This window comes from Chiloscyllium plagiosum, unplaced genomic scaffold (assembly GCF_037043375.1).
Source record: "Chiloscyllium plagiosum isolate Xiang-an unplaced genomic scaffold, Cpla_swu_hap1 HiC_scaffold_28, whole genome shotgun sequence".
Classification (NCBI taxonomy): Eukaryota; Metazoa; Chordata; class Chondrichthyes; order Orectolobiformes; family Hemiscylliidae; genus Chiloscyllium; species Chiloscyllium plagiosum.
In genome coordinates this window covers 13,563,864-13,589,983 of record NW_028270166.1, presented here as the reverse complement: position 1 = coordinate 13,589,983, position 26,120 = coordinate 13,563,864, and the positions used below count along the sequence as shown (strand labels likewise).

At 42.4% G+C, this 26,120-nt stretch overlaps 1 protein-coding gene across 2 annotated transcripts in view; it reads right to left on the bottom strand.

The window, feature by feature from the left end:
* The window catches only part of apc2 (APC regulator of WNT signaling pathway 2), a 209,140-nt gene that overhangs the window by 58,575 nt on the left and 124,445 nt on the right, over positions 1 to 26,120 (bottom strand). Inside the window, exon 7 of one of the 2 annotated variants that reach the window (XM_043721336.2) lies at positions 13,244 to 13,321. In XM_043721336.2, the coding sequence (XP_043577271.2) occupies positions 13,244 to 13,321 (78 nt within the window). Of the gene's footprint in view, positions 1 to 522; positions 906 to 13,243; positions 13,322 to 26,120 lie in introns of those variants that run through there. The other variant, XM_043721338.2, reaches the window with a different exon arrangement.

Genomic DNA, 26,120 nt, shown 5'->3' with positions numbered 1-26,120 from the left:
AGTCCACATACAGGCCAAGTCTGTGTGTCTCTGCTGTCTGGTATCTTGGCAATTTTATTGTCAGAAAGAGGAGAGAAGAATGGAAGAGAGCTGGGAAGAGGAAAAAAATGTCACGACTGCAAAATTCTTTCAATATTAACAGCAAAGACACTCATGCTCCTCTTCATCTATCATGCCATGAACCCTTTGCATTTGACAAGATCTTAAGGAAAAATAACATTATGCAAGACAGTGTTTTCTCAGGGTATAGCTAATATTATAGGGGGCTTTCAAAGCAAAGCTTACTGATAACAACAATTGTTGACAGCAGTGGTATTTAGGAGGAAGATTGAACCATGTACAGCTTCCAAGAAAAGGCATCTGGATCTGTTGATGCCTTAACAAAGGAAAATGTAGAAATCAAAAAAGCAGACACCGACAAGCAGAAAAGCCAGCAGACCCAGTAAGACACTGCTTATTAGCATGCGGCTAAAGCTTTATGTTTGGCACACCCTAGGGGACTGTACAATTTGAAATTCCTACCTGGCTCCTTTCATGGGAGCACGGGATGGATTCCGACATCCCCTGTCCTAGTTTTCAGCACCATGTGACCCTGTTCCCGTTCCTCCAAGCTTCAGATCGAACAATTCCCACCGAGCCTTAAAAATCCGTCTACTGGATCAACAGCATGTTCCATCCAGACACTCAACACTAACCTTCTGACAATAAAGAGAAACAACAGACTGGTCCTGTCAAGATTGAGAATAGCTGAGCCCTCCCTAGCCTCACAGGGAAGACGTGAGGAACCCATGCAAAACACGACACACACAAAGGAGAGACTGGTTAGAAATTTTCACTGACTCCTTTTCGCTCCACAGCACAGTCCCTCAGCTTGCACACAATTCTGGCACAACCCTTAAGATGACAGCTGAAGAAGAGAGGGAGGAAGAGAGAGAGAGAGGGGGAGAGAAATCATCCACTGCCTGACTGCTACATCCCTGATGTCATCTCCAACACCCAATCACAAAGCAAGCAGTTAATCTTTTCATAACTACCTTTTCTTTTCACCCTGGCAACACAGGGCAAAAAAGCAAAGGCCTGTAATGACCTAAAAGGTATATTCTTCAGTATTTCAATGCAGTATTAATTAGGCAGACCTGTAACATGAATGCAATGGTCCCTTTTGGACTGATGACTCTGTAATTCTGTAAACATATCTGTGCACTTTCCATCATGGAATCACACCTGGTACCAGCCTGCGATTCTGTTTCGTAAAATATTCAGTGTCTGAAATTTGCATTGAGGGGAGCCAGAGCTATTTATTGCCTTGTGAAGAGAGGAGGGAATGCAAAATGTAGTTCGAGCATAATATTAGATTTAGAAACAACACTAAATATTTCCATTGTCTTCCTTTGCAATTTGTACAACTGATTTTCTATTCTGTTACATCTGAGAGGAACATTTCTTTGTTGCTGTTTTGTACAGTGGCTTCCCCATGAAGGAGGATCAGAGAAAGCAGGCAGAAATTCCAACACTTGCGATAAATGTTTTGAATAATTTATTTCTCTGTGTCTCCCTTTTCCTCCTTTGGTTTTGGGATAGTGGTCCAGAGGGAGCAGTTACACTCCATTGCAATAACAACGTAACCATGTTCACACATCAGTTTTGACAGCGAGTAGTAGCAGATTATTCAATCACAAAAGGCATCACAGCTAGTAACACTGACTTCCCAGGACCTGAATGATTAATTTTCTCCCAACTCATGAGGAAAGAAGTCAATAGAGCAGAGGAACATTTGGATGCACCGGGCTGGGAATGTATATTATCATATACAGTATCCGGTCAAATCCCAGTGGCTCATGAAAAAACCGGGTAGATTTTCCTGTCCTTTGCCCCTAAGACATGTTAATTTCTTTGGATGCAAGCTGCAAGAGAAAGGGGCATGGACCACTTCAGCTAAATCTCTGCCCCTTGTAAATTCCCTGAGGAATAAGCCCTTCTCTGAGGAAGGGCTTATGCCCGAAATGACGATTCTCCTGTTCCTTGGATGCTGCCTGACCTGCTGTGCTTTTCCAGCAACACATTTTCAACCCTTGTAAATTGTACCAGGACGTTAGGGTTGTGAGAAAGAGGGGAATTGAAGTGCTGGGATTTCACTCATGGTGTGCTTGGCCTTTAGGTGGGATGGGGTCCCATAACCCCGAATCCTAGTTTAAAAATAAGGGGGGTGCCCCATTTGAGGGATAAGGAAACATTATTTTTCTCTCAAAGTTTTGTGAGTTTTGGTATTCTCATTCTCAAAACGAGGTGAATGCAAAATCTTTCATTTTGTTTAAGGTAGAGGTAGAAAAGAATCTTGATGACCAAAGGGGCTGAAAGATTGTTGAGGATGTGCAGGAATGAGTTGAGGTAAAAATCAGATCAGCCACAATCTTACTGAGCGGTGGAGCATGCTTGAAGGGCTGAGTGGCCTACTCTTGTTCCTTGTTCTTATGTTCCTGATCTCCTATTTTCCTGGAGGAATGTAGACACATTAAAATCACAGCTCTGGAAGTGTCTTGGAAGCCAAATCGAAGACCTGTGTTGCACTGCTCCCCATCCCCCTGAAATTTAGGTGCAATTAGGAACTTAAGATACCAGCAGCATCAAAACCCATAAGCCCAATAAACTACAGTAGAGTTGGGCCAATCTCCTTGTTCCACCAACTGTAGGCAATGCCAGGGAGAGGCAACAAATCAAGCAATATTAATATTCAAAGGCCTGCAGGGCACTGTGGCTCTAGCTACAACAAATGGACTGCAGCAGTTATAGCGTCATAGAGATGTACAGCATGGAAACAGATCCTTCGGTCCAACCCGTCCATGCCGACCAGATGTCCCAACCCAATCTAGTCCCACCTGCCAGCAGCCGGCCCATATCCCTCCAAACCCTTCCTATTCATATACCCATCCAAATGCCTCTTAAATGTTGCAATTGTACCAGCCTCCACCACATCCTCTGGCAGCTCATTCCATACACGTACCACCCTCCGTGTGAAAAGGTTGACCCTTAGGTCTATTTTATATCTTTCCCCTCTCACCCTAAATCTATGCCCTCTAGTTCTGGACCCCCCCACCCCAGGGAAAAGACTTTGTCTATTTATCCTATCCATGCCACTCATAATTTTGTAAACCTCTATAAGGTTCACCCCTCAACCTCCGACGCTCCAGGGAAAACATCCCCAGCCTGTTCAGCCTCTCCCTATAACTCAAATCCTCGAACCCTGGCAACATCCTTGTAAACCTTTTCTGAACATTTCAAGTTTTACAACATCTTTCCGATAGGCAGGAGACCAGAATTGCATGCAGTATTCCAACTGTGGCCTCACCAATTCACAAAGACAGCTGACCTCTACCCCCTAGGATGGGCAATAAATGTTGGTCCATCCAGTGATGCCCACATCCAATGAATGAACTAACAAAAAAAAAGGAATAGTGTACTTTAGTTGCTCTACTCCCATATATTGCAAGATTAATAAAATCTTATTGGACAATAGAAAGAAAGACTTACATTTATTTAGCACAGTACATGAGCTTAGGACAGTATAAGTAGTTTTGAAATGCAATGGAGAAAGTGTGGCAGCTAATTTATCACACCACAAGCTTCTCCAGAACATCTGTGTGACAATGATCAAATAAGTTTTGGTTGAAGGGTATTTACTTGAGTTTAAGACAAGAGATGATCTCATTGAAGCATGCCATATTTTTGAAGAGGTTTGACAGGGTGGATAGTGAGAGATTGTCAGGGAATCTGAAACGTGGGGCCATAGTCTCAGGATAAGGGGCCAATCATTTGGGACTGGGATGAGGAGAGATAGCTTCACTCAAAAGGTTGCAAATCCTCAGCATTCTCTACCCTTGAGATTTGTGGATGCTTCATTGTTGAATACATTCAAATTGAAATCTTTGAGATCTCAGTGGTGAAAGAGATATGGGGACCAAGTGGGAACCTGGAGTTGAACCCCAAGATTAGCCATGATTGCATTGATTGGTGGAGCAGACTCAATGAGCTGTGTGGATTAGTGGTGCTAGAAGAGCACAGCAGTTCAGGCAGCATCCAAGGAGCTTCCACTTGCACCTATTTCTGGTGTTCATCTTACTAAGATACCACAGTCCAAAGGTGTGCAGGTTAGCTGGATTGGCCATGCTAAATTGTTGGTAGTGTCCAGGGATGTGTGGGCTATGTGGATTAGCCATGGGAAATGCAGGGTTACAGGGAAAGGGTAGGGAGCTGCATCTAGATAAGATGCTCTTCACAGTATCACTGTAGTCTCAATGGGCCGAATGACCTCTTTCTGTACTGTCGTGATTCGATGAACCTCGTGTCACTAATGATCAGCAAATTCAGCCAATAACTGGCTCTCCACAATGACTCAGCTAGTTTCACATTCCTTCAGGGAGTGAAGATTGAGGGTTTCTACATGACATAGTAGTTTGTGTAGGCATGTGAAGATGTCATTGTGGTTCCTTTGGTGTCACTCTTGCTGTGAGTCAGCAGGTTATGTGGATCTCAGCCACACTGAGGGGTTAGCAGTCCTTAGATCAATTGTTCTGCTTTGGTCTCTGTACGCCCAGTGTTAACCCAGTCTGTTGTCTGTTCTGGAAACTGTTATTGATAACTCAGCACATTGCATTTCAGTTTCAACAGAGAAACAAGCTAAATTGCTGAATGTGATGCCATGATGCTAAATGGGAGGATACCATTGCACTCTGAGGAAACCCATTCAAATTCCACACAGTCACCTGAGGGCGGAACCAAACCCAGGTCCCTGGTACTCTGAGGCAGTGGTGCTAACCACTGAGCCACCATGCCTCTCCAGTTCTTCACATGTCTTTGAGGGTTTCACTTGAATTTGACTGTGTTCAGGATAACCAACTGTGGAATTATTTCTTATTTCTGGATTTGTTCTGTTGCCAATTGTCTATGTTTATGACACCCACTCATCAGTTTGTCCCCTCTTCGTCTTTTAAAACCTCTCAGCATTTTATACAGCTCTCTTGTTGATCACCTGTGATTTGTCAACTCCTTTAAAATAATTCACCAGGTTCGTTAAGTTTGGTAGATTGATGTCTATCCTGTCAGTCATAAAGATCTCAGACTCCACCCTGGTCTCTGCTGCATTAGACGACCTTAGCTGAAGACAATGCATGTAGTATCTATGGCACAGCGATTCCATTTATGCCTCTGGTTCAGCTGTTTTTAAGCTTAAATCCCAATTCAAAGACTTGATCACAAAACCTAGTCTGATGTTCCAGTATCTTGCCAAAGATGAGATGCTCTCTTAGTTGGAAGTAAAAGTTCCTATGGCACTATTGACCACTATAACTTTAGGACATTTTATCTCTTTATTGAATAAGTTTAAATTTTCAAGCTACCATGATGGAATTTGAGCTCATGCCACTTAGACCATTAGTCCATTGCTGTAGTCATAGTGCTATTGTACCCATGCTTGAAGTAGCCATGCATAGTGCAGCAAAGCCACGTGCATTGATTCTATGACATAGTCAAAAGTGAGAATTATGATTTCTCCTTGTTACTAATAAGGGGAGGCAATGGCCTCATGATATTATTGCTGCACTGTTAATCCAGACACCCAGGTAATGCTCTGGAGACCCAGGTTTGAATCCTGAAATGGTGGAATTTGAATTCAATAAAATAAATCTATAATTAGGAGTCTAATGATGATTGTGAATCCATTGCCGGTTATCAGGAATAAAATCCCATCTGTTTCACTAATGTCCTTTAGGGAAGGAAACTGCTGTCCTCACCTGGTCTGACCTACAGCAATGTGGTTGACACTTAACTACCCTCTGGGCAATTAGGGCTGGGCAATAAATGCTAGCTCAGCCAGTGATGCTCATCCTATAAATGCATATTTTTAAAAAGATATTTAATAGGCAGCAGTAGATTGGTAGCTGTTTAAAAGGAGCTTAACAATACAGATGTAGTCATGATGTGAAGGGACTGGGGTGGACAAAGTCAGAAGTCACATGACACCAGGTTATAGTCCAACGGGTTTATTTGAAATCATAAGCTCTCGGAGCGCTTGTGCACCTCAGGAAGGAGCAGTACCATCCTGTCAATGTCATGCTGCAGCCTGCAACAGCCCTCAATACTATCAATGGTACCTCCAACCTTTGTGTCATTAGCAAATTTACTAAACCTCCTCATCCAAGTCATTTATAAAAACTAGAAAGAACACAGGCCCAAGATCAGAGCCCTGCGGGACACCACTCACCATTGACCTCCAGGCAGAATACATCTACAACCACTCTCTGCCTTCTGTCAGCCAACTAATTCTGAATCCAGAGAGCCAAATCTCCCTGTATCCCATACCTCCTGACTTTATGAATGAGCCTACCATGGGAACCTTATCAAATGCCTTGCTGAAGTCCATATACACCACATCCACTGTTTGACCTTCTTCGACCTGTCTTGTCACCTCCTCAAAGAACTCAATAAGGTTTGTGAGGCATGACCTGCCCCTCACAAAGCCGTGCTGACTGCTTTTAATCACGCTATGCTTTTCTAAATAGTCATAAATCCTATCCCTCAAAACCTTTCTGAAGCAGACACAAGACTGACTGGTCTATAATTGCCAAGGATTTCCCTATTACCCTTCTTGAAAAGAGGAACAATATTTGCCTCCATCCAATCCTCCGGTACAACGCCCCTGGAGTATGAGGAAACAAAGATCTTCGCTAGTGGCTTAGCAACCTCCTTTCTCACTTCCCAGAGGAACCTAGGATAAAACTGGTCTGACCCTGGGGACTTATCAATCTTAATGTTTGCCAAAATTTCCAGCACATCAATTCATCAATCTTGATCTGTTGAAGCCTATTTCCCAGCTCCTCAAAGTTCTCATTCATAACAAGGTCCCTTTCCTTAGTGAAAACCAAAGCAAAAAACCTCATTTAGGCTTTCCCTATCTGCTCAGATTCCACACACAAGTTCCCTACGCTATCTCTTACGCTATCTCTGATCGGCTGTATCTTCTCCCTGATCATTCTCTTATTCCGCACATATGAGTAAAATGCCTTTGGGCTTTCCCTAGTCCTTCCTGCCAAGCCTTTTTCATGCCCTTTCCTGGCTCTCCTCAGTCCATTTTTAAGCTCCTTTCTAGTAAGCCTATATTCCTCTAAAGCTGTGCTAGATCCTTGCTTCCTCCACCTTACGTAAGCTGCCTTCTTCCTTTTGAAGAGAAGCTCCTCTGTTCTTGTCATCCAAGGCTCCTTAATCTTACCCTTTCTTGCCTGGCTCAGAGGAACAAATTTATGTATCATTCACAGTAACTGTGCCTTAAACAGTCTCCACATGTATATTGTGCCCTTTCTGTGGAACAATTGCTCCCAATCTCTACTTCCCAACTCCTGTCTGATAGCGTCATGATTTCCTTTTCCCCAATTAAATATTTTTGCATGGTAACTGCTCCTTTCCCTCTCCATGGCTATGGTAAATGTGAGGCAGTTATGGTCTCTGTCACCAAAGTGTTCTCCCACCGTGAGATCTGACACCTGTCCTGGCTCATTACCGAGCACCAAATCCAAAATGGTTTCTCCCCTCATCGGCCTATCTACATACTGAGTAAGGAAACACACCTGAACACACCTAGCAAAGATGGCTCCATCCAAATCATCTGTACTAAGGAGGTTCCAGTCAATATTGGGAAAGTTGAAGTCACCCATAACAACAACCCTGCTACATTTGCATTTTTCCAGAATCTGCCAGCCTATGAGTTCTTCAATCTCCCTACTGCTATTAGGGGGGGTCTGTAGTAAACCCCCAATAAGGTGGCCACTCCTTTGCTGTTCCTAACTTCCACCCATACTGATTCAGTAGACAAACTTTCCTTGACAACCTTCATTTCTGTAGCTGTGATGCACTCTCTGATTAGCAATGCTACACCCCCTCCTCTTTTGCCACCCTTCCAGTTCTTTATAAATGTGCGAAACCCTGGAACATCTAGCAACCATTCTTGCTCTGTGAAACCCACGTCTCCATTATGGCCACAACATCACAGTCCCAAGTACTAATCCATGCTCTAAGTTTATCACTCTAATTTCTGACACTCCTTGCGTTAAAGCAGATACACTTTAACCGACCCCTTTGTTTCATCACATGAAAAACCTTCCCAATAGATTCACTACATCCTGTCACTGTCCCATCTACAACTAACCCCCTCTCAGATGTGTAGCTCTGGTTCCCAGCCCCTTGCCACACTAGTTTAAATCCTCCCAAACCACATGAGCAAATCTCCCACCCAGGGCATTTGTGCCCCTCCAGTTTAGGTGCAACCCATTCTCCATGTACAGGTCCCACCTTCCCAAGAAGGCATCCCAATGGTCTAAGTATCTGAAGCCCTTCCTCCTGCACCAGCTTCGCAGCCACATGTTAAGCTGCACTCACTGACTGTTTCTCACCTCACTATTTCGTGGCACTGGTAGCAAACCTGAGATCACTACTCTATTTGTTCTGCTCTTCAACTTCCAACCTAGCTGTCTGTAGTCACTTTTCAGATCTTCAATCCCTTTCCTGGTTATATCATTGGTGCTAATATGACCTCGATTTCTGGCTGCTCATCCTTCCCCTTCAGAATCCTGTAAACCGATTGACGACACCCTGGATCTTGACACTGGGGAGGCAACATACCATTGAGGAGTCTCATTCCTGACCACAAACCTCCTGTCAATCCGTCTAACTATTGAGTCCCGTACCACTAGCGCTTTTGTATTCTGCCCCCCTTCCATTCTGAGCCACAGTGCCAGGCTCATTGTCAGAGAACAGACAGCTATGACTTTCCCCTGGTAGGCCATCCCCACCAGCAATATCAAAACGGTATACTTATTGCTGAGGGGAACGGCCACAAGGGATCCTTGCTCTGACCGTCGATTCCTTTTCTTTCCCATGACTGTAACCCAGCTGTTCTTATCCTGTGTCTGAGGAGTCACCACCTCCCTGTACATCCTCTCAATTTCCCCCTCAGCCTCCCGAATGATCCACAGTTCATCCAGCTCCAGCTCCAGTTCCCTAACTTGGTTTTCGAGGAGCTGGAGTTGGGTGCACTTTCCACAGATGTGCACCTCTGCAGAGACACGTGCAGAGCTGGCCTGAAAAATGGTTGATGGAGTTCAATCTGGATAAATGTGAAGTGATGCATTTTGGAAGGTCAAAATTGAATGCTGAATATAGGATTAAAGACAGGATTCTTGGCAGTGTGGAGGAACAGAGGGATCCTGTTGTTTAAGTGCATAGATCGCTCAAAGTCGCCACCCAAGTGAATAGGGTTGTTAAGAAAGCATTTGGTGTTTTGGCTTTCATTAACAGGGGGATCGGGTTTAAGAGCCATGAAGTTTTGCTGCAGCTCTACAAAACCCTGGTGAGACCACACTCAGAATATTGTATCCAGTTCTGGTCATCCTATTATTGGAAAGATATGGAGGCTTTGGAGAGGGTGCAAAGAAGGTTTACCAGGATGCTGCCTGAACTGGAGGGCTTGTCTTACGAAGAGAGGTTGACTGAGATCAGACTTTTCCCTCTCGAGAGAAGGAGAAAGAGAGGTGACCTGATCGAGGTATACAAGGTAATGAGAGGCATTGATAGAGTTGATAGTCAGAGACATTTCCCTAGGGCAGATGGACTGGCACGAAGGGTCATAGTTTTAAGTGTTAGGAGTAAGGTATAGAGGAGACGTCAGAGGTAGGTTCTTTACACAGAGAGTTGTGAATGCATGGAATGCGTTGCCAGCGGTGGTGGTGGAAACAAAGTCATTAGGGACATTTAAGCGACTGCTGGACATGCACATGGACAGCCGTGAATTGAGGGGTGCATAGGTTAGGTTATTTTATTTTAGATTAGGAATAATCCTCGGCACAATATAGTGGGCCGGAGGGCCTGTTCTGTGCTGTACTTTTCAATGTTCTATGCAGGACTATAACTTGGTGTCATGCGACTTGTGACTTAGTACAGATGTCATGTATGAAATCATACCTGTGTTTACCTTCGAAACCAGTAATGTTATTTCTTTGAAAGATTGCATTTCCCTAGTTGTATTTGACTTGGTATTTTGTGCTGTTTTGTGTCAAAATAATTTTTATTACTGACACTAAAATCAGAAAATATTATTTATGTAGTGATGAAATGAGATTTCAACAGCTGCTCCAAGTAACTTGTCAGCTGTAAAGATCGTCAAGTTGCGATAGCGCTTCTTTGAAAGCACAAACAAATCACTCTCATTCATAATTTCATGACTCAGAAATAGTTTCTGTTTCATTTTATCCCAGAATTTTTCACATGCTTCTCACATTTAATTTTCCCACACCATTCCATAATCAAAATGATGGTGTGAGATCCGGCTTGTATAATTCTGATTTTCTTAATCTCATCCACTGTCCATCGTGCCTTCAATTCCCGAAACCCTGATCTCTAGAATTTCCTCCCTATCTCTTTCCACCTTTCCACCTTGGTCATTGTGATATAAAGTTTGGACCGTTAATTTTCAATTCTGTCACCTGATTTAATAGCACGGACTTTCATGGACTGAAGTTATTTGAAAAAGGGACAAGAACTCTGATATAGAATGATGCACAGGTTGACCACATTTCATGAGACCACCATGAACTAGACATAAATCAGCCTGAGGTGAAATTGGCACAGACAGTCTCACCCAGGGCATCTCACACCTTCAAAGCATTATCTGGGCCGACATGATACCAACTGTTGAAGGTCAATTGAGAATGTAACTTTTAAATGTTCTGCGATTTACATGGGAAAGAACTGAAACCAACATGTTCATTCTAAAAGATGAGAGACTTAACAAACAATCCAGGTCTTTTTCAATACATAATTTCAGTTACATCACACTGTAAACTTTTGCTATAAATTCTGTGTCTTACGATCTTATACTCCACAACCACCTGACGAAGGAGCAGCGCTCCGAAAGCTAGTGCTTCCAAATAAATCTGTTGGACTATAATCTGGTGTTGTGTGATTTTTAACTTTGGGGTGAAATTAATATCTTTCCCCATGCCAATAAAACCAGTCAAACCCTCCCTGAGAGGTGTGGAAAGGTCCTAATCACCTAACTGATTGCAACTTCATGAGAATTTTCACATGTTGGACATGAAAGGGAGACTACAGATAGAATACACAACGGGTTGCAACTCAAGGATTTTTTTTTGGAAATAGATAAAGGAGATTGAAATTGATTGCCAATTGAAACATGATGAAGAAGGCTCTCTCTCACTGTTTCTCTCAAGGAGAAAAGTCAGTGACAAGATTGAATAAAAAGAGACATAGACTCATACAGTACAGAAATAGATCCGTCAATCCATGCTGAACATAATCCCAAATAAACTAGTCCCTACCTGTTCCTGGCCCACATCCCTCCAAAGTCGGAAGTCACATAACTCCAGGTTATAGTCCAACAGGTTTACTTCAGCAAGTTGACTTCACCTGACGAAGGTGCAGTGCTCCAAAAGCTTGAGATTTCAAATAGACCTGTTGGGCTATAACCTGGTGGTGTGTGACTTCTGACGTTGTCCACCCCTGTCCAACACTGGCACTTCCACATCATATACCTCTAAATCTTTGCTATCCAAATGTCTTTTAAAAGCTGTAATGGTACCCATATCCACCACGTCCTCAGGACGTTCATTCCACAGATGAATCAACCTCTGTGTAAAATATTTGCCCCTTATATCTTTTTTAAATCACTCTCCTCTCAGCTTACAAATGTGCCACCTTATCTTGAAATTTCCCATTAACTCTGTCTGGACCCCTCATTATTTTATAAACTTCTCAGATCACCTCTCAACCTCCTACTCTCCAGTGAAAACAAATTCACAGCCTATCCAGCCTTTCTTTATAACTCAAACCTTCTGTACCTGGCAACATCCTGGTAAATCTTTTCTGAACCCTCCCCAGTTTAATAATTTCCTTCCTATTTCTGGGTGACCAGAACTGGACACAGTATCCCAGAAGAGGCGTTACCAATGTCGTTTTGAGTTCTTGATAAGACCAACATGCTGTACTGCTGACAGTCAGAAAAATCAACCGCAGTCACAGTTTAAATCAATATTCCTTAAGGACACCGAAGGGACGCTAGTGTGTGTGCGTGTGTCCCTTTCAATATGTGTGTGTTGTGTGCGCATGTGTGGTGTGTACATTTATGTTGTGATTAGGTGCATGAGTCAAAGGAGTCTGGGTGGGTTACTCTTCGGAGGGTCAGTGTGGACTTGTTGTGCCAAATGGCCTGTTTCACACAGTCGGGATTCTATGATTATATAAAAGCTCTGGAATTCCTTCTTTGCTTCTGTGAATTTCTCTCCTCCTTTTATGGACTTTCTTCAAAAACGACCTGGCTTAAGGTCACCTCTCCTGTTACCTCCTTATGTGGCTCAGTGTCAAACTGTATTTGGTGCTGGCTCCATGAAGCACCTGGAATTTTTCATTTTAAATCATGGTAAAGCCACTATAGAAATTTAAGTTGTTGTTGCACTTATTGGGTTTAGCGATCTGTTACTGACACTAGAACATAGATGGAGATTTAGTGAAGAATTTCAATAGATTGCATTGGGAGAAAATATTTCCTCTGATTAGTTGATCTGTATGTTTGTTAAAAAGTCCCAAATTTATTAGTCTAGCTGTCCTTAATAACGGTGCAAAAATCATCAATTTTGATTTTTAAAAATTATTTTAGGGTATCAAAGACATGACCAAGAAACTTACATTAGAAAGTCTACATGTTGGGAAAGCAATAGACAAAAAGTGTATGTGGAATATTTATGTTCTAGATGTAAAACAGAGCACACAATTGTAACCCAACAAAAACATTTAAGAGCACTAACATAAACTCAGCTATTATGTGGTGGATCCCCGGGTTACAGGGAACAAATATAATGTTCCTTCAGATTCCCATCTCATAAAAGCCTTCAGCGTAAGTCGTCTAAAAATGACAACAGAGCTAAAAATATTATGCCACAGGGTGGGAAAGTACTTTTACAACTCTCACAAAGTATAGTCTAATGAACAATGTGGTCAGTGAATTGAATTCTCAAATTCAATCTCCAGTTTCGGTCTGTGGGACATAAAACATTCCGGTTGTGTATCTGAGGTAGGTAGAGTTTTAATTGAATTAAAAAATCTTGTTATTTATGTGCAATTTTTAGCTTCTACATATTACTTTGTGATAAGCCATATAAACTGTAGCAATGTCTTTGAATCTGACCTCTGTCTCTTTCTGATGCGCTTTCTGCTGGAACTGAAGAATTTCCTTTTCAATTTGTTGGATCCGGTTCATTCGCATCTGTCAGGGAAAAAAAAAGCATAAATCAAAGAGCTTGTTTATTCAGTGAACCAAAGGTCATAGACCAGAGAGTTAGTCATTATTAGCTTCAGTTAGAATTGGCACATCAGCTGCAAAGAGATGCAATAGCCAGAGCTAAGACTCATTATGTATTGTCATCCAGTAATCTCTGCTTCTGAACATTCAACTGCATTGGGAAATGCTGGCTGCAAAATAACATTATGGATAACAGTGAAACCATATAAATACTGTGGTTACAAGAAGAGGTCAGAGACTAGGAATTCTGTGGTACATCATTCCCTTCCTGACTTCCCAAACCCAATCTACCATCTACAAGGCTCAAGTCAGGAGTGTTTTGGAATACTTCCCACTTGACGTGATAATTATAGTTCCAATAACACTCAAGATGCGCAACACCAACCGGGTCAAAGTAGTCCACTTGATCAATTCTCCAACCGCCACCTTAGACATTTACAATGCACAGTGACAGCACTGTGTACCATCTATAGAAATTGCTGCTGTAACTCATCAGGGCTCCACCGCTCTCCCAGAAGGACGAGGGAAGCATTTGTGATCACCTCCACACCTACAAGCTCCCCTCTGAGCTGCACACCATCTTGAATTAAAACTCTGTTGCTATTCCTTCACTTTTGTTAGGTCTAAAAACCTGCAACTCTTAACAGAATTGTGGGCATGCACTTATGCACCTGGGCTGCGGTGGTCCATCTTCTGAAGGGCAATCAAGGATGAGCAACAAATGCTGATCTGGATAGAGACGCTACATCAGGCGACATGGTGGCTCAGTTGTTAACACTGCAGCCTCACAGTACCGAGGACCTGGGTTTGATTCCAGCCTTGGGCAACTGTCTGTGTGGAGTTTGCACATTCTCCCAGTATCTGCATGGGTTTGCTCTGGTTTCCTCCCACAATTCAAAGATGTGCAGGTTAGGTGGATTGGCCATGCTAAATTGCCTGTAATGTTCAGTGCATTAGTCAGGGTAAATGTAGAGAAATAAGGGAATTTGTCAGGGTGGGTTACTCTTTGGAGGGTCGGTGTGGACTTGCTGAGCTGAAGGGCCTGTTTCCACACTGTAGGGATTCTAAGTCTTAAAGTACTCAAATACCAGGTATGAATTTTAAAAGACAGTACAGGTAAGATCCTTTCATACCATCACTATTCCCAGTAATGATTTGGAGGTGCCGGTGTTGGACTGGGGTGTGCAAAGTTAAAAATCACACAACACCAGATTGAACTATAACCTGATGTTGTGTAATTTTTAACTTTGTATTCCCAGACGGAATGTATTACCAATCCCTATCACTTCCCCACCACTCCAATAAATCACTGTTTAAGTGATTAGGATTAGTTTTCTTTGTACTTTGGAACTATTCCCACTCACACGACTCACACAGAGTCCCTCACTAGGGATTCTATGAACTTACTGCACTTTGCTGGAGAAATCACTTTCAGTTTTGGGAGACTTCTTAAATACATTTGTATGCTTGTCGGTTTCTTTTATTCATTTGTGGGATGTAGGCATCACTGGCTGGGCCAGCATTTATTGCCCATCCCTAATAGCCCAGAGGGCAGTTACAGTCAACCACATTGCTGTGGGCCTGGAGTCACGTGTAGGCCAGATGAGGTAAGGATGGCAGTTTCCTTCCCTAAAGGGCATCAGTGAACCAGATGGGTTTTTCCAACAATTGACAATGGTTTCATGGTCATTATTAGACTCCTAATTCCAGATTTTTTTTTAATTTCAAATTCCATCTTCTGCTATGGTAGGATTCATACACAAATTCCCCAGAACATTACCTGGGTCTCTGAATTTAGGGACCAGTGATATTTCTGTGAAATATACCATTGACTTACCTGAAAAGTGTCTTTATCTTTCCAAACTGATACAAATTGAGTTCAGGATTTTTAACTGGTTATTTGAAGTTGCTCTCAACAATGTAAATTAATTATACCAGTTTTGGGCAGCAATGTTTGCACTTTTAATAATAAACTAAGGCTGAAGAGTCAACTACCATTTTCCTGAGCAGGATGAAAGCTGACTATTTGCTAAAAGTGGACTTTTCTGTGGGCAACAGCTCCTGTGTGACATTGTAGACCCACAGCAACTAATCACCAGAAGGAAACAACCAGTAAGACTGGCAACTGAAACATACTGGTCTGGCTTGTCTTGTGTAACTCAGATTGGAGCTCCAATACAAACAGTATATTCATTTTCAAGTATTACTGTTCATTTTATTGTTTTCTTTTCCTCTGAGCATCCATCCATTTCACAAAAGTGTTGCGGCACAGAAGAAGGCCATTTGCCTCTCGCATTGGTTGTCTATGATTTCCCAACTGACCAATGCTGTGAACATTGCTCAACACCAAGAGTACAGATTTGAGACCTTGTTTAGTTTTATGTTAGCAGACACAAAGGTTGCTGCTGTGAGTTAGCAACAGTTTCAGATCTGCGATATTTCAAATGGAACTTTCCTATGATTAGGTAAAGAATTTCTATAAAATGAATTATTACTTAGCACTTGGTGAAAAACCTCTTCATTGTTTTAATATAATTCTTTTGTGATTGCATTGTATATGTTCAGTTCAGATTCATTTTAATCTTAGCACCGGCCTGAATTTCCATCATTGCTTGGTAAACCTCACTAAAACTTCTACATCGAGTGAGTCTCCAGCTGTCTGCTATACTCACAATCTCAGTTGGTGCTGTGGTTTCTTTAGATATCTTAGTTACATCAGTTAGACATTGACTTTATCAAACTCAGGCAAGATCAATGATAAACTCAGCAGATCTGGCAGTATCTATGGAGAGAAAACAGAGTTAATGTTTAGAGTCCAGGGACCCTTCTTCAGAACTGAAGTTCTTAAGTTCCAGTCCTGAAGAATGGTCACTGGACCCCAAATGTTAACTCTGTTTTCTCTCCACAGATGCTGCCAGACCTGCTGAGGTTCTGCAAAAAAGTTTGCTTTTGCTTGTTTCAGATCTCCAGCATCCGCTCTTCTTTAATTCCTTGAATGTTCAATCTTACTTTTCATTTGAGCACTGTATAATAGTTCATTCAGTTGAGAGCTATAAACCAGACCTACAGGCAATAAAGAAGGCAGAATCCAAAGGTTGAGTATTTGATGGAAGGTGGGATGGGCAGGGACATGAGCTCACTTGGAAAACTGCATTCCCAGTGGGTATCCCTGGGTCCCAATACTGTCAGAATTTTCAGAGGGCAAATGAAGGTGGGGAAGTTGGGGGAAACAGCTCATCTCCAATTAACATCCCATTAAACTCCTCAGGGTGCTTGCCAGGGAGGACCATCAGATGATTCTACAGTTAGAAGCTGCAACATCGAACAGCCCAGTGCATATCAGTGGACATGTTCAATGTGGGGAGCTGCAAAAGGAACCAGGAATATTTTAATACCCAGAATTTCACTGTGAGATGGGGTGCAATGATGTTTGGCAGAAAGGTTAGCTAGTTCTCTGAGTTCAGAGGGTTCTGGCCCTCTGAACTCCTGCATTTTCTCATGTGGAGGGTAGTGCTTCCTGCTTCAATAGGTAGAATGTAGAACATAGAACATAGAACAATACAGCGCAGAACAGGCCCTTCGGCCCTTGATGTTGCGCCGACCTGTGAACTATTCTCAGCTTGTCCCCCTACACTATCCCAAAATCATCCATGTACTTCTCTAAGGATTGTTTAACTCTCCCTAATGTGGCTGAGTTGACTACATTAACAAGTTGGATATTCCACGCCCTTACCACTCTCTGCATAAAGAACCTGCCTCTGACATCTGTCTTAAATCTATCACCCCTCAATTCATAGTTATGCCCTCTCGTACATGCTGACGTCATCATCCTAGGAAAAAGACTTTCACTGTCTACCCTATCTAATCTTCTGAGCATCTTGTATGTCTCTATCAAATCCCCTCTTAGCTTTCTTCTTGCCAATGAGAACAGGTTCAAGTCTCTCAGCCTTTCCTCATAAGACCTTCCCTCCAGACCTGGCAACATCCTGGTAAATCTCCTCTGCACCTTTTCTAATGCTTCCACATCCTTCCTGAAATATGGCGACCAGAACTGTACACAATATTCCAAGTGTGGCCGCACCAGCGTTTTTTATTGTTGCAGCATGACATTGCGGCTCTGGAACTCAATCCGTCTACCAATGAAACCTAACACACCGTATGCCTTCTTCACAGCACTATCCACTTGGGTGGCAACTTTCAGGGATCTATGTACATGGACTCCAAGATCCCTCTGCACACCCACACTACCAAGAATCTTTCCATTGACCCAGTACTCTGCCTTTCTGTTATTCTTCCCAAAGTGTATCACCTCACATTTAGTTGCATTGAACTCCATTTGCCACCTCTCAGCCAATTCTGCAGTTTATCCAAGTCCCCCTGCAATCTGTAACATTCTTTCACATTGTTCACAACTCCACTGACCTTAGTGTTATCTGCAAATTTACTAATCCATCCACCTATGCCTGCTTCTGAGTCATTATAAAAATGTCAAACAGCAGTTGTCCCAAAACAGACCCTTGTGGCACACCACTAGTAACCGGACTCCAGGCTGAGTATCTTCCATCAACCACCACTCGCTGCCTTCTTTCAGAAAGCCAGTTTCTAATTCAAACTGCTAAATCACCCTCAATTCCATGCCTCTGCATTTTCTCTAACAGCCTACCATGTGGAACCTTATCAAAGGCTTTATTTAAGTCCATGTATACCACATCAACTGCCCTACCCTCATCTACATGCTTGGTCACCTTCTCAAAAAACTCAATGAGGTTTGTGAGACACAACCTGCCCTTGATGAAACCATGTTGACTATCTGAAATCAAATTGATCTTTGCTAGATGATTTTAAATCTTATCTCTTATAATCCTTTCCAAAACCTTTCCTACATCAGAAGTAAGGCTCACTGGTCTATAATTACTTGAGTTATCTCTACTGCCCTTCTTGAACAAGGGCACATTTGCAATCCTCCAGTCCTCTGGTACCAAACCAGTAGACAATGATGACTCAAATATCAAAGACAAAGGCTCTGCTATCTCTTCCCTAGCTTCCCAGAGAAACCTCAGATAAATCCCATCCAGCCCAGGGGACTTGTCTACTTTCACTCCTTCTAGAATTGATAACACCTGTGCATAACTAACTTCGATTCTTTCTAGTCTAATATCTCATACCTCATTCTTCTCCTCAACAATATTCTCATTTTCCTGAGTGAAAACTAATGAGAAATATTCGTTTAGCACCTCTCCGATCTCCACAGGTCCACACTCAACTTTCCACTTCTGTCTTTGATTGGCCCTAATCCTACCGTAATCATCCTTTTATTCCTCACATACCTATAGAAAGCTTTAGGGTTCTCATTTATTGTATTTGCTAAAGATTGCTCGTGTCCTCTCTTTGTTCTTCTTAACTCTCTCTTTAAATCCTTCCTAGCTGATCTGTAACTCTCCATCGCCTCATCTGAACCATCTTGCCTCATCAACACAAGCCTCCTTCTTCTTTGTAACAAGAGATGCAATTTCTGTAGTAAACCACGGTTCCCTTACCTTATCACTTCCTCCCTGCCTGACAGGGACATACCTATCAAGGACACGCAATATCTGTTCCTTAAACCAGCTCCACATTTCCATTGTCTGCATCCCCTGCATTTTGCTACCCCATTCTATGCATCCTAATTCTTGCCTAATCACATTATAATTGCCTTTGCCCCATCGATAACTCTTGACCTGTGGCATGTACTTATCCCTTTCCATTGCTAAACTAAACGCAACTGAATTATGGTCACTCTCTCCAAAGTGCTCACCTACAACTAAATCAAACACCTGGCTTGGTTCATTATCAAGCACCAGATCCAGTGTGGCCTCCCCTCTTGTCGGCCCTTCGACATACTGTGTCAGGAAACATTTGACAAAATAGGTATCTCCTGTCCCTTCACAGAGCCTAGTGCCTAGCCTCTGGTCCAGTCAGGTTATTAACAGACACAGCAGAGGGTTGGGACTCAGAAGTATATACAGGCAACAAGTTCCCAACCCCAATTTGAAGATCAACCCCAGAGCCTGGACTTCTGTCCCCGATCGCTGTGCAAATCTTCCCTTTAAAAATGGCTACTTGGACATCAAGTCTTCAGTCTGGAATGGGGACCAGTGGCCCAGGAGAACTGAGAAGGCTACCAAGTGTAGAACCAGAAGATCTGCCTCAGGTTTCCTGCACTGTGTTTAAAATTAAAAAGTAAAGAATAAATAAAAAACAACTCACCAACACATATCTCTCTCTCATTCAAGTGCCTCATCCATGCTAACCTATGCCATCTCATGCCCCACCCGAAACCCATAGCTCCCATGTCCCCACCAAATTGGAAATCCATGTGCAGGCCTCAAAACTATCAACAACTTTTGCACAATGCCTTCTGCTTTTCTTTAGTTCCCCAATCTATCGAAACAGGTCGACAGATTGTTCTCTTTAGTCCAAAAAATGTTTCATCATTTATAGTTGGCCTGGTCATGCACCATGACAACGGGGACAATAAGTTCAATACTCCTGTGTCGCAGTTCCACTTCAACCAATGGCTGAGAGGGTAGTGGAGTTCATATAATGACTATGTTACAGTCAGTAAGCTTTCATTATCAGCTACAAGTCCTTTCTAAGATGTGTTAGTCATTACCTTTCTACGCTCTATGGATTCAGGAACTTATTTATTTCCTTTCATGAGATATAAATACTGCTGGTCAGCAGAGCCACCAGAAATTACCCTTGAAAAGGTGAACTGCTGCAGTTCATGTGGTGCAGGTAAAGCCACAGTGCCATAAGGAAGGGTATTCCAGCAAAGTATATAGTTCCAAGTGTTGTTCAGAGGGGAATTTGTAAGTTTAGATTAGATTGTTATTAGATTCCCTACAATGTGGAAACAGGTCCTTCGGCCCAACAAGTCCACACCGACCCTCCGAAGAGCAACCCACCCAGACCCATTCCACTACATTCACCCCTGACTAATGCACCTAACACTATAGGCAATTTAGCATGGCCAATTCACCTAACCTGCACATCTTTGGACTGTGGGAGGAAACCAGAGCACCTGGAGGAAACCCATGCAGACACGGAGAGAACGTGCAAACTCCATACAGACAGTTGCCCAAGGTGGGAATTGAACCTGGGTCTCTGGTGCTGTGAGGCAGCAGTGCTAACCATTGAGCCACTGTGCCGCCCCAAGTGTTGGTGTTCTCATGTGTATGCTGCCCCTGTTCTTCTTGGTGGTAAGATGTTGCAAGTTAGGGAGGTGCTGTTGAATGAACCTTCATGACTTGCTGCAGTGCATCTTGTAGATGATACACATTGCTATGTATTGATGGTGGAAGAGATGCTGGTCAAGAAGCCTGCTTTGTCCTGAACAGTGTTCAGCTTCTTGAGTGTTACAGTTGCACTCAGCTAAGCATTTATATAAACAACTTGGATGAGAATATAGGAGGCATGGTTAGTAAGTTTGCAGATGACAACAAAATTGGTAGTGCATGGACAGTGAAGAAGATTATCTCAGAGTACAAAGGGATCTTGATCAACTGGGCCAGTGGGCCGAGGAGTGGCAGGTGCAGTTTAATTCAGATAAATGAGAAGTATTGCATTTTGATAAGACAAACCAGGGGTGGAGCAGGGCTTTCCTAATTGATGGTAGGGCACTGGGGAGTGTTGTCGAACAGAGAGATGTAGAGGTGAAAGCACATAGTTAATTGAAAGTGGTGTCACAGGTAGACAGGGTGGTGAAGAAGGCAGTTGGCATGCTTGCCTTCATCAGGCAGAACATGGAGTACAGGAGTTGAGACATGATGTTCCAGGTTATCGGTTTGCTTGCTGAGCTGGTAGGTTTGTTTTCAGATGTTTTGTCACCATGCTAGGTAACATGATCAGTGAGCCTCTGATGGAGCGTTGGTGTTCTGTCCCACTTGCTATTTATGTGTCTTGGTTTGTTGTAGTGAGCAATAAACCAGAAATGATATCACCCACCACAACAATCCAAGACACATAAATAGAAAGCGGGACAGAACACCAGTGCTTCACTGGAGGTTCACCGATGATGTTAACTAGCATGGTGATGAAACACCTGAGAACAAACCTACCAGTTCAGCGAGCAAACCAGCAGTCTGATCCACAACCTGAGCTACAAATCTTCTCCACAACGTTTCAGCTGCACATTACATAAGTGAAACCAAATTTGGAGTGCTGTGTACATTTCTGGTTGCCCTGCTGTAGGAAGAGTGTTATTAAACTGGAAAGTGTGCAAACAAAATTTACAAGGATGTTATCGAGACTGGAAGGTATGATTTATAGAGTCATAGAGATGTACAGCATGGAGACAGTCCCTTCGGTCCAACCTGTCCATGCCAACCAGATATCCCAACCCAATCTAGTCCCACATGCCAGCACCCGGCCCATATCCCTCCAAACCCTTCCTATTCATATACCCATCCAGATGCCTTTTAAATGTTGCAATTATACCAGCCTCCACCACTTCCTCTGGCAGCTCATTTCATACACGTACCACCCTCTGCGTGAAAAAGTTGCCCTTTAGGTCTCTTTTATATCTTTCCTCTCTCACCTTAAATCTATGCCCTCTAATTCTGGACTCCAGGGGAAAGACTTTGTTTATTTACCCTATCCATGCCCCTCATAACTTTGTAAACCTCTATAAGGAGAGGCGGGATAGGCCTTTTTCCAGGGAGCATAGAGGCTGAGGTGACCTTATAGAGTTTTATTAAACCATGAGGGGCATAGATATGGTGACTAGCAATATCTTTTTCCCAGGGTAGGGGCATTCAAAACTGGAGGGCATAGATTTAAGGTGAGAGAAGAAAGATTTAAATGGGATCTGAGTGGCAAATATTTCACAGAGAGGGTAGTGCATATGTGGAAAGAGCTGCCTGAGGAAGTGGTAGAGGTGGGTACAACTACCATGTTTAAAAGACATTGGGGCCAGTACATGGGTAGGGGAATGGGCCAAATGAGGGTAAATGGGACTAGTTCAGTTTAGGAAACCTGGTCGGCATGGACAAGTTGGACTAAAGGACCTGTTTCTGTGTTGTGTGACTCTATAAGTGCAGTGTATTCCAACACACCCATGACTTCTGCATTGTAGGTGGAGAAGTTTGAGCAGTCAGAAGGTTAGTGACTTGTCTCAGAATTCCAAGCCCTTTATGTTGATAGTAAGGGATTCAGAGGTGATATTGCCATTAAACATCTAGGGGAGATGATTAGATTTTATCTAATTGGAGATTGTTATTGCTGGGACCGTGTGTAATAATCTGTCACCTATCAAGTTGTAAACTCATAAAAACTGCTTCAGTATCTGAGCATTTGTAAGTTATGCTGAATATTGTGCAAACATCAGCAAATATTTCCAGATCTAACAGAGGGTGGTGCGTGTATGGAATAAGCTGCCAGAGGAAGTGGTGAAGGCTGGTACAATTATAACATTTAAAAGGTATCTGGATGGGTATATGAATAGGAAGGGTTCAAATGCTGGCAAATGGGACGAGATTAATTTAGGATATCTGGGGTCAGCATTGACGAGTTGGACCAAAGGTTCTGTTTCCATGTTGTACATCTCTATGACTCTAATGATGGAAGGGAAGTAGCTGAAAGTGCTTAGTCCTGAGACACTAACCACTGCTCTGGCAAATTCCTGCAGCAATGTCCTGGGACTGAGATGACTGGCTTCCAACAACAACAATCATCTTTCTTCGTGCATGGTATGACTCAATCTCCACTGATTTCCATTGACTCCAGTTTTGCTAGGACTCCTTAATGACACACTCGGTCAAATGCTGCCTCAATGTCAAGAACAGTCACTCGCACTTCACCTCTGGAGTTCATCTCTTTTGTCCATCTTTGGACCAAGGGTGTAATAAGGTCAGAAGCTGACTGGCCCTAATGGAACTGAAACTGATCATCAGTAAGCACACAATTGCCACTTGATAGCACTGTGAATAATCCCTTTGATCATTGTGTGGATAATAAAGAGGAGCTGATGATGCGTTAATTGGCCAATTTGGATTTGTCCTGCTTTTTGTTAATTTTTCACATTACTGGATTGATGCGGGTGTTGTAGCTGTATTAGAACAGTTTGGCTCAGGGTTCAGTTTGTTCTGGAACACAAGTCTTCAGTATTATTGTTGGGATGTTGTCAGGGCCCACAACTTGTGCAGTATTTAGTGCTTTTAGTAATTTCTTGATATCATGTGGAGTGAATCAAACTGGTTTAAGATTGCCATTTGTGATGCCAGGGCCTTAGGAAGAGGTGGAGTTGGATCATCCATTTGATTTTTTTAGCTGAAAAAGATCGCAAATGGTTCCGACTTGCACTGACGTGCTGGACTCCCAAGCAATGAATATCACAAGCACTGTGAGGTGGTCTCTCTTAGCAATATTGTTGTAGACAAACAACTGAAATCAGTTGACTGGTAAGGATAAGATCCAGCAGGGTTTTTCCTCTTGTTGGCTTCCTGACATGCTGGGATTTACAAATGTGACATTACTGATTTATCCACTTCAGTCAGTAACAATGTCACTGAACCACTGGGTTCAATAGTTATAATTGTCACTCTGTTACAAAAGAAATTAACAATATCTGGTTTTACGTCCCAGGAAGCATTGTGTTATTAAAGTTCCAGATAGATCCTTTTTCACATTTTCCAATAGTGCAAGAGATGTTACAAATCCCTTAGTCCGACTTGAAGAACAAGGGACTAGCATGTGGTCTGGTTAAAATTAACCTTTAATACCCCGATTATCAATAACTAGTCTTTGTCTCATTGTCATTTTTGGGATGGTGTGAGTGAACGACAAGTGCAGTTGTGTTATGTGACAATCAAAGTAATTGTAATGTCTGATTCACAAAGCAGGTACAAAATTACCTAAGTATTACCTAATTACCCAAAACTACCTAAACTACTGATAATAAAATAAGTTATTATGGGCAAGAAGTTTAATAACATTAGTTTCTTTTCATTATTACTGAGACATTGAAAGCTGACGAATGATTAAGCAACCTGGCACAGCTTATGTCAACATTTGGAAGGTGCTCACTTAATGGACCACACCAGTCGAAACTGTATGAAGCCCCTTGTATTTGTGCAATCTAACTGATTATTCTCAACAAGATATTGTCTTAGACTATATCATGGTTTGATTCTTGAGACCAAAGCTGCCATTATAGCATTGAATCATAGAAATGTATTGCACAGGAGACCATTCAGCCCATCCTATCTGTGTTGTATCCAACCTAATCCCAATTTCCAGTTCGTAGGCTTGGTCTGTAGCCATGTACATTTTAAATGATATGAAGGTGTCTGCTTTTCCAACATTTGCAGACATTTGACGATTCCACTAATTTCCCTTCAAAATTCCTCTTACCTCTTACTTGATCCCACTCTGCAATAATAATGCATCTAATATATGCCACTGAGTTACTCAAGCTTACTGCATTGATATAGTAACTCAAGCGAACACCTTAAAGAACAAGCAATGACATGCCATCTTGAATTGTTTTTATCTTGCCTATTGTAGTTGCCTATTGTTGGCATTATGGTTCAAGAATATTTGAACATGTTAGAGGTGGAGATGGAGATAGAGAATGTCATGAGTTAATTAGAATATTTTCAGTTGAATAATTTGACGTCTCCCTAGACCCCATCAGTCATGTTCATGAGTCAAAAAACCAAGATCCAAACATTTAGAATGGACTTGACCAATGAATTTAATTTAAATTTAACAGTCTAAGTGTAAGTAAAAATTATACACTTGGATTAAATTTTCACTTTGTGCCTAAAAGCTCCTCTGTTGGGGGAATCAGCATTTGCCAATCTCTATAAGGTTATATAGTGCCTGTAGCTAATGCCCTGTCAAATGCAATCAGTTTGTAAAAGTGAACATACAGTGGTGCACCAATTTAAAACACCAACGATAAACCCACAAACACCCTTAAGGCCAATTCTTGACCTTACATCAGATTTCATCTCAACTGATTCTAGCAGAGCTTTAACTGACAGAAATGGACATTTTTTGACTCATTTGAGTCACTGTCAAAATAGATGTTCATTTTTCTCCAAGTTACAAAGGTGGGCACAGTCTGCAGGAAAAATACCATCTAATCAAAACATCATTGTATGAAGAACCAATTCAAAACATTCAACTATTAGTAGGCAGGGAGGCAATGTCCTAGTGGTATTATTCATGGACTGTTAATCCAGAGACCCAAGTGTTGTTATGGGGACCTGGGTTTGAATCCTTCCATGGCAAATGATGGAATTTCAATTCATTAAAAAATATCTGCAATTAAGAATCTACTACCAGCCATGAAACCATTGTCAATTGTTGCAAGAACCTACCTGGCTCACTTACTGTGCTTCCGGGATGGAAATCTGAAAATCCTCACCTGGTCTGGCCTACATGTGACTCCAGATCCACACCAATGTGGTTTATTCTCAACTGCCCTCTGAAATGGGCCACGCCATTCCTGAAGAAGGTCTTATGCCCGAAACGTCGATTCTCCTGTTCCCTGGATGCTGCCTGACCTGCTGCGCTTTTCCAGCAACACATTTCCAGCTCTGATCTCCAGCATCTGCAGACCTCACTTTCTCCACGCAGTTGTATTAATTGCTACGAAAACTCAACAAAGAAATGAAACTGGACCACCCAGCATCCACCTAGGTGCCATAAAAGACAACAGCAGAGACAGCCGTGTCGACCCTGCAAAGTCCTCTTACTAACATCTGGAGGCTAGTGT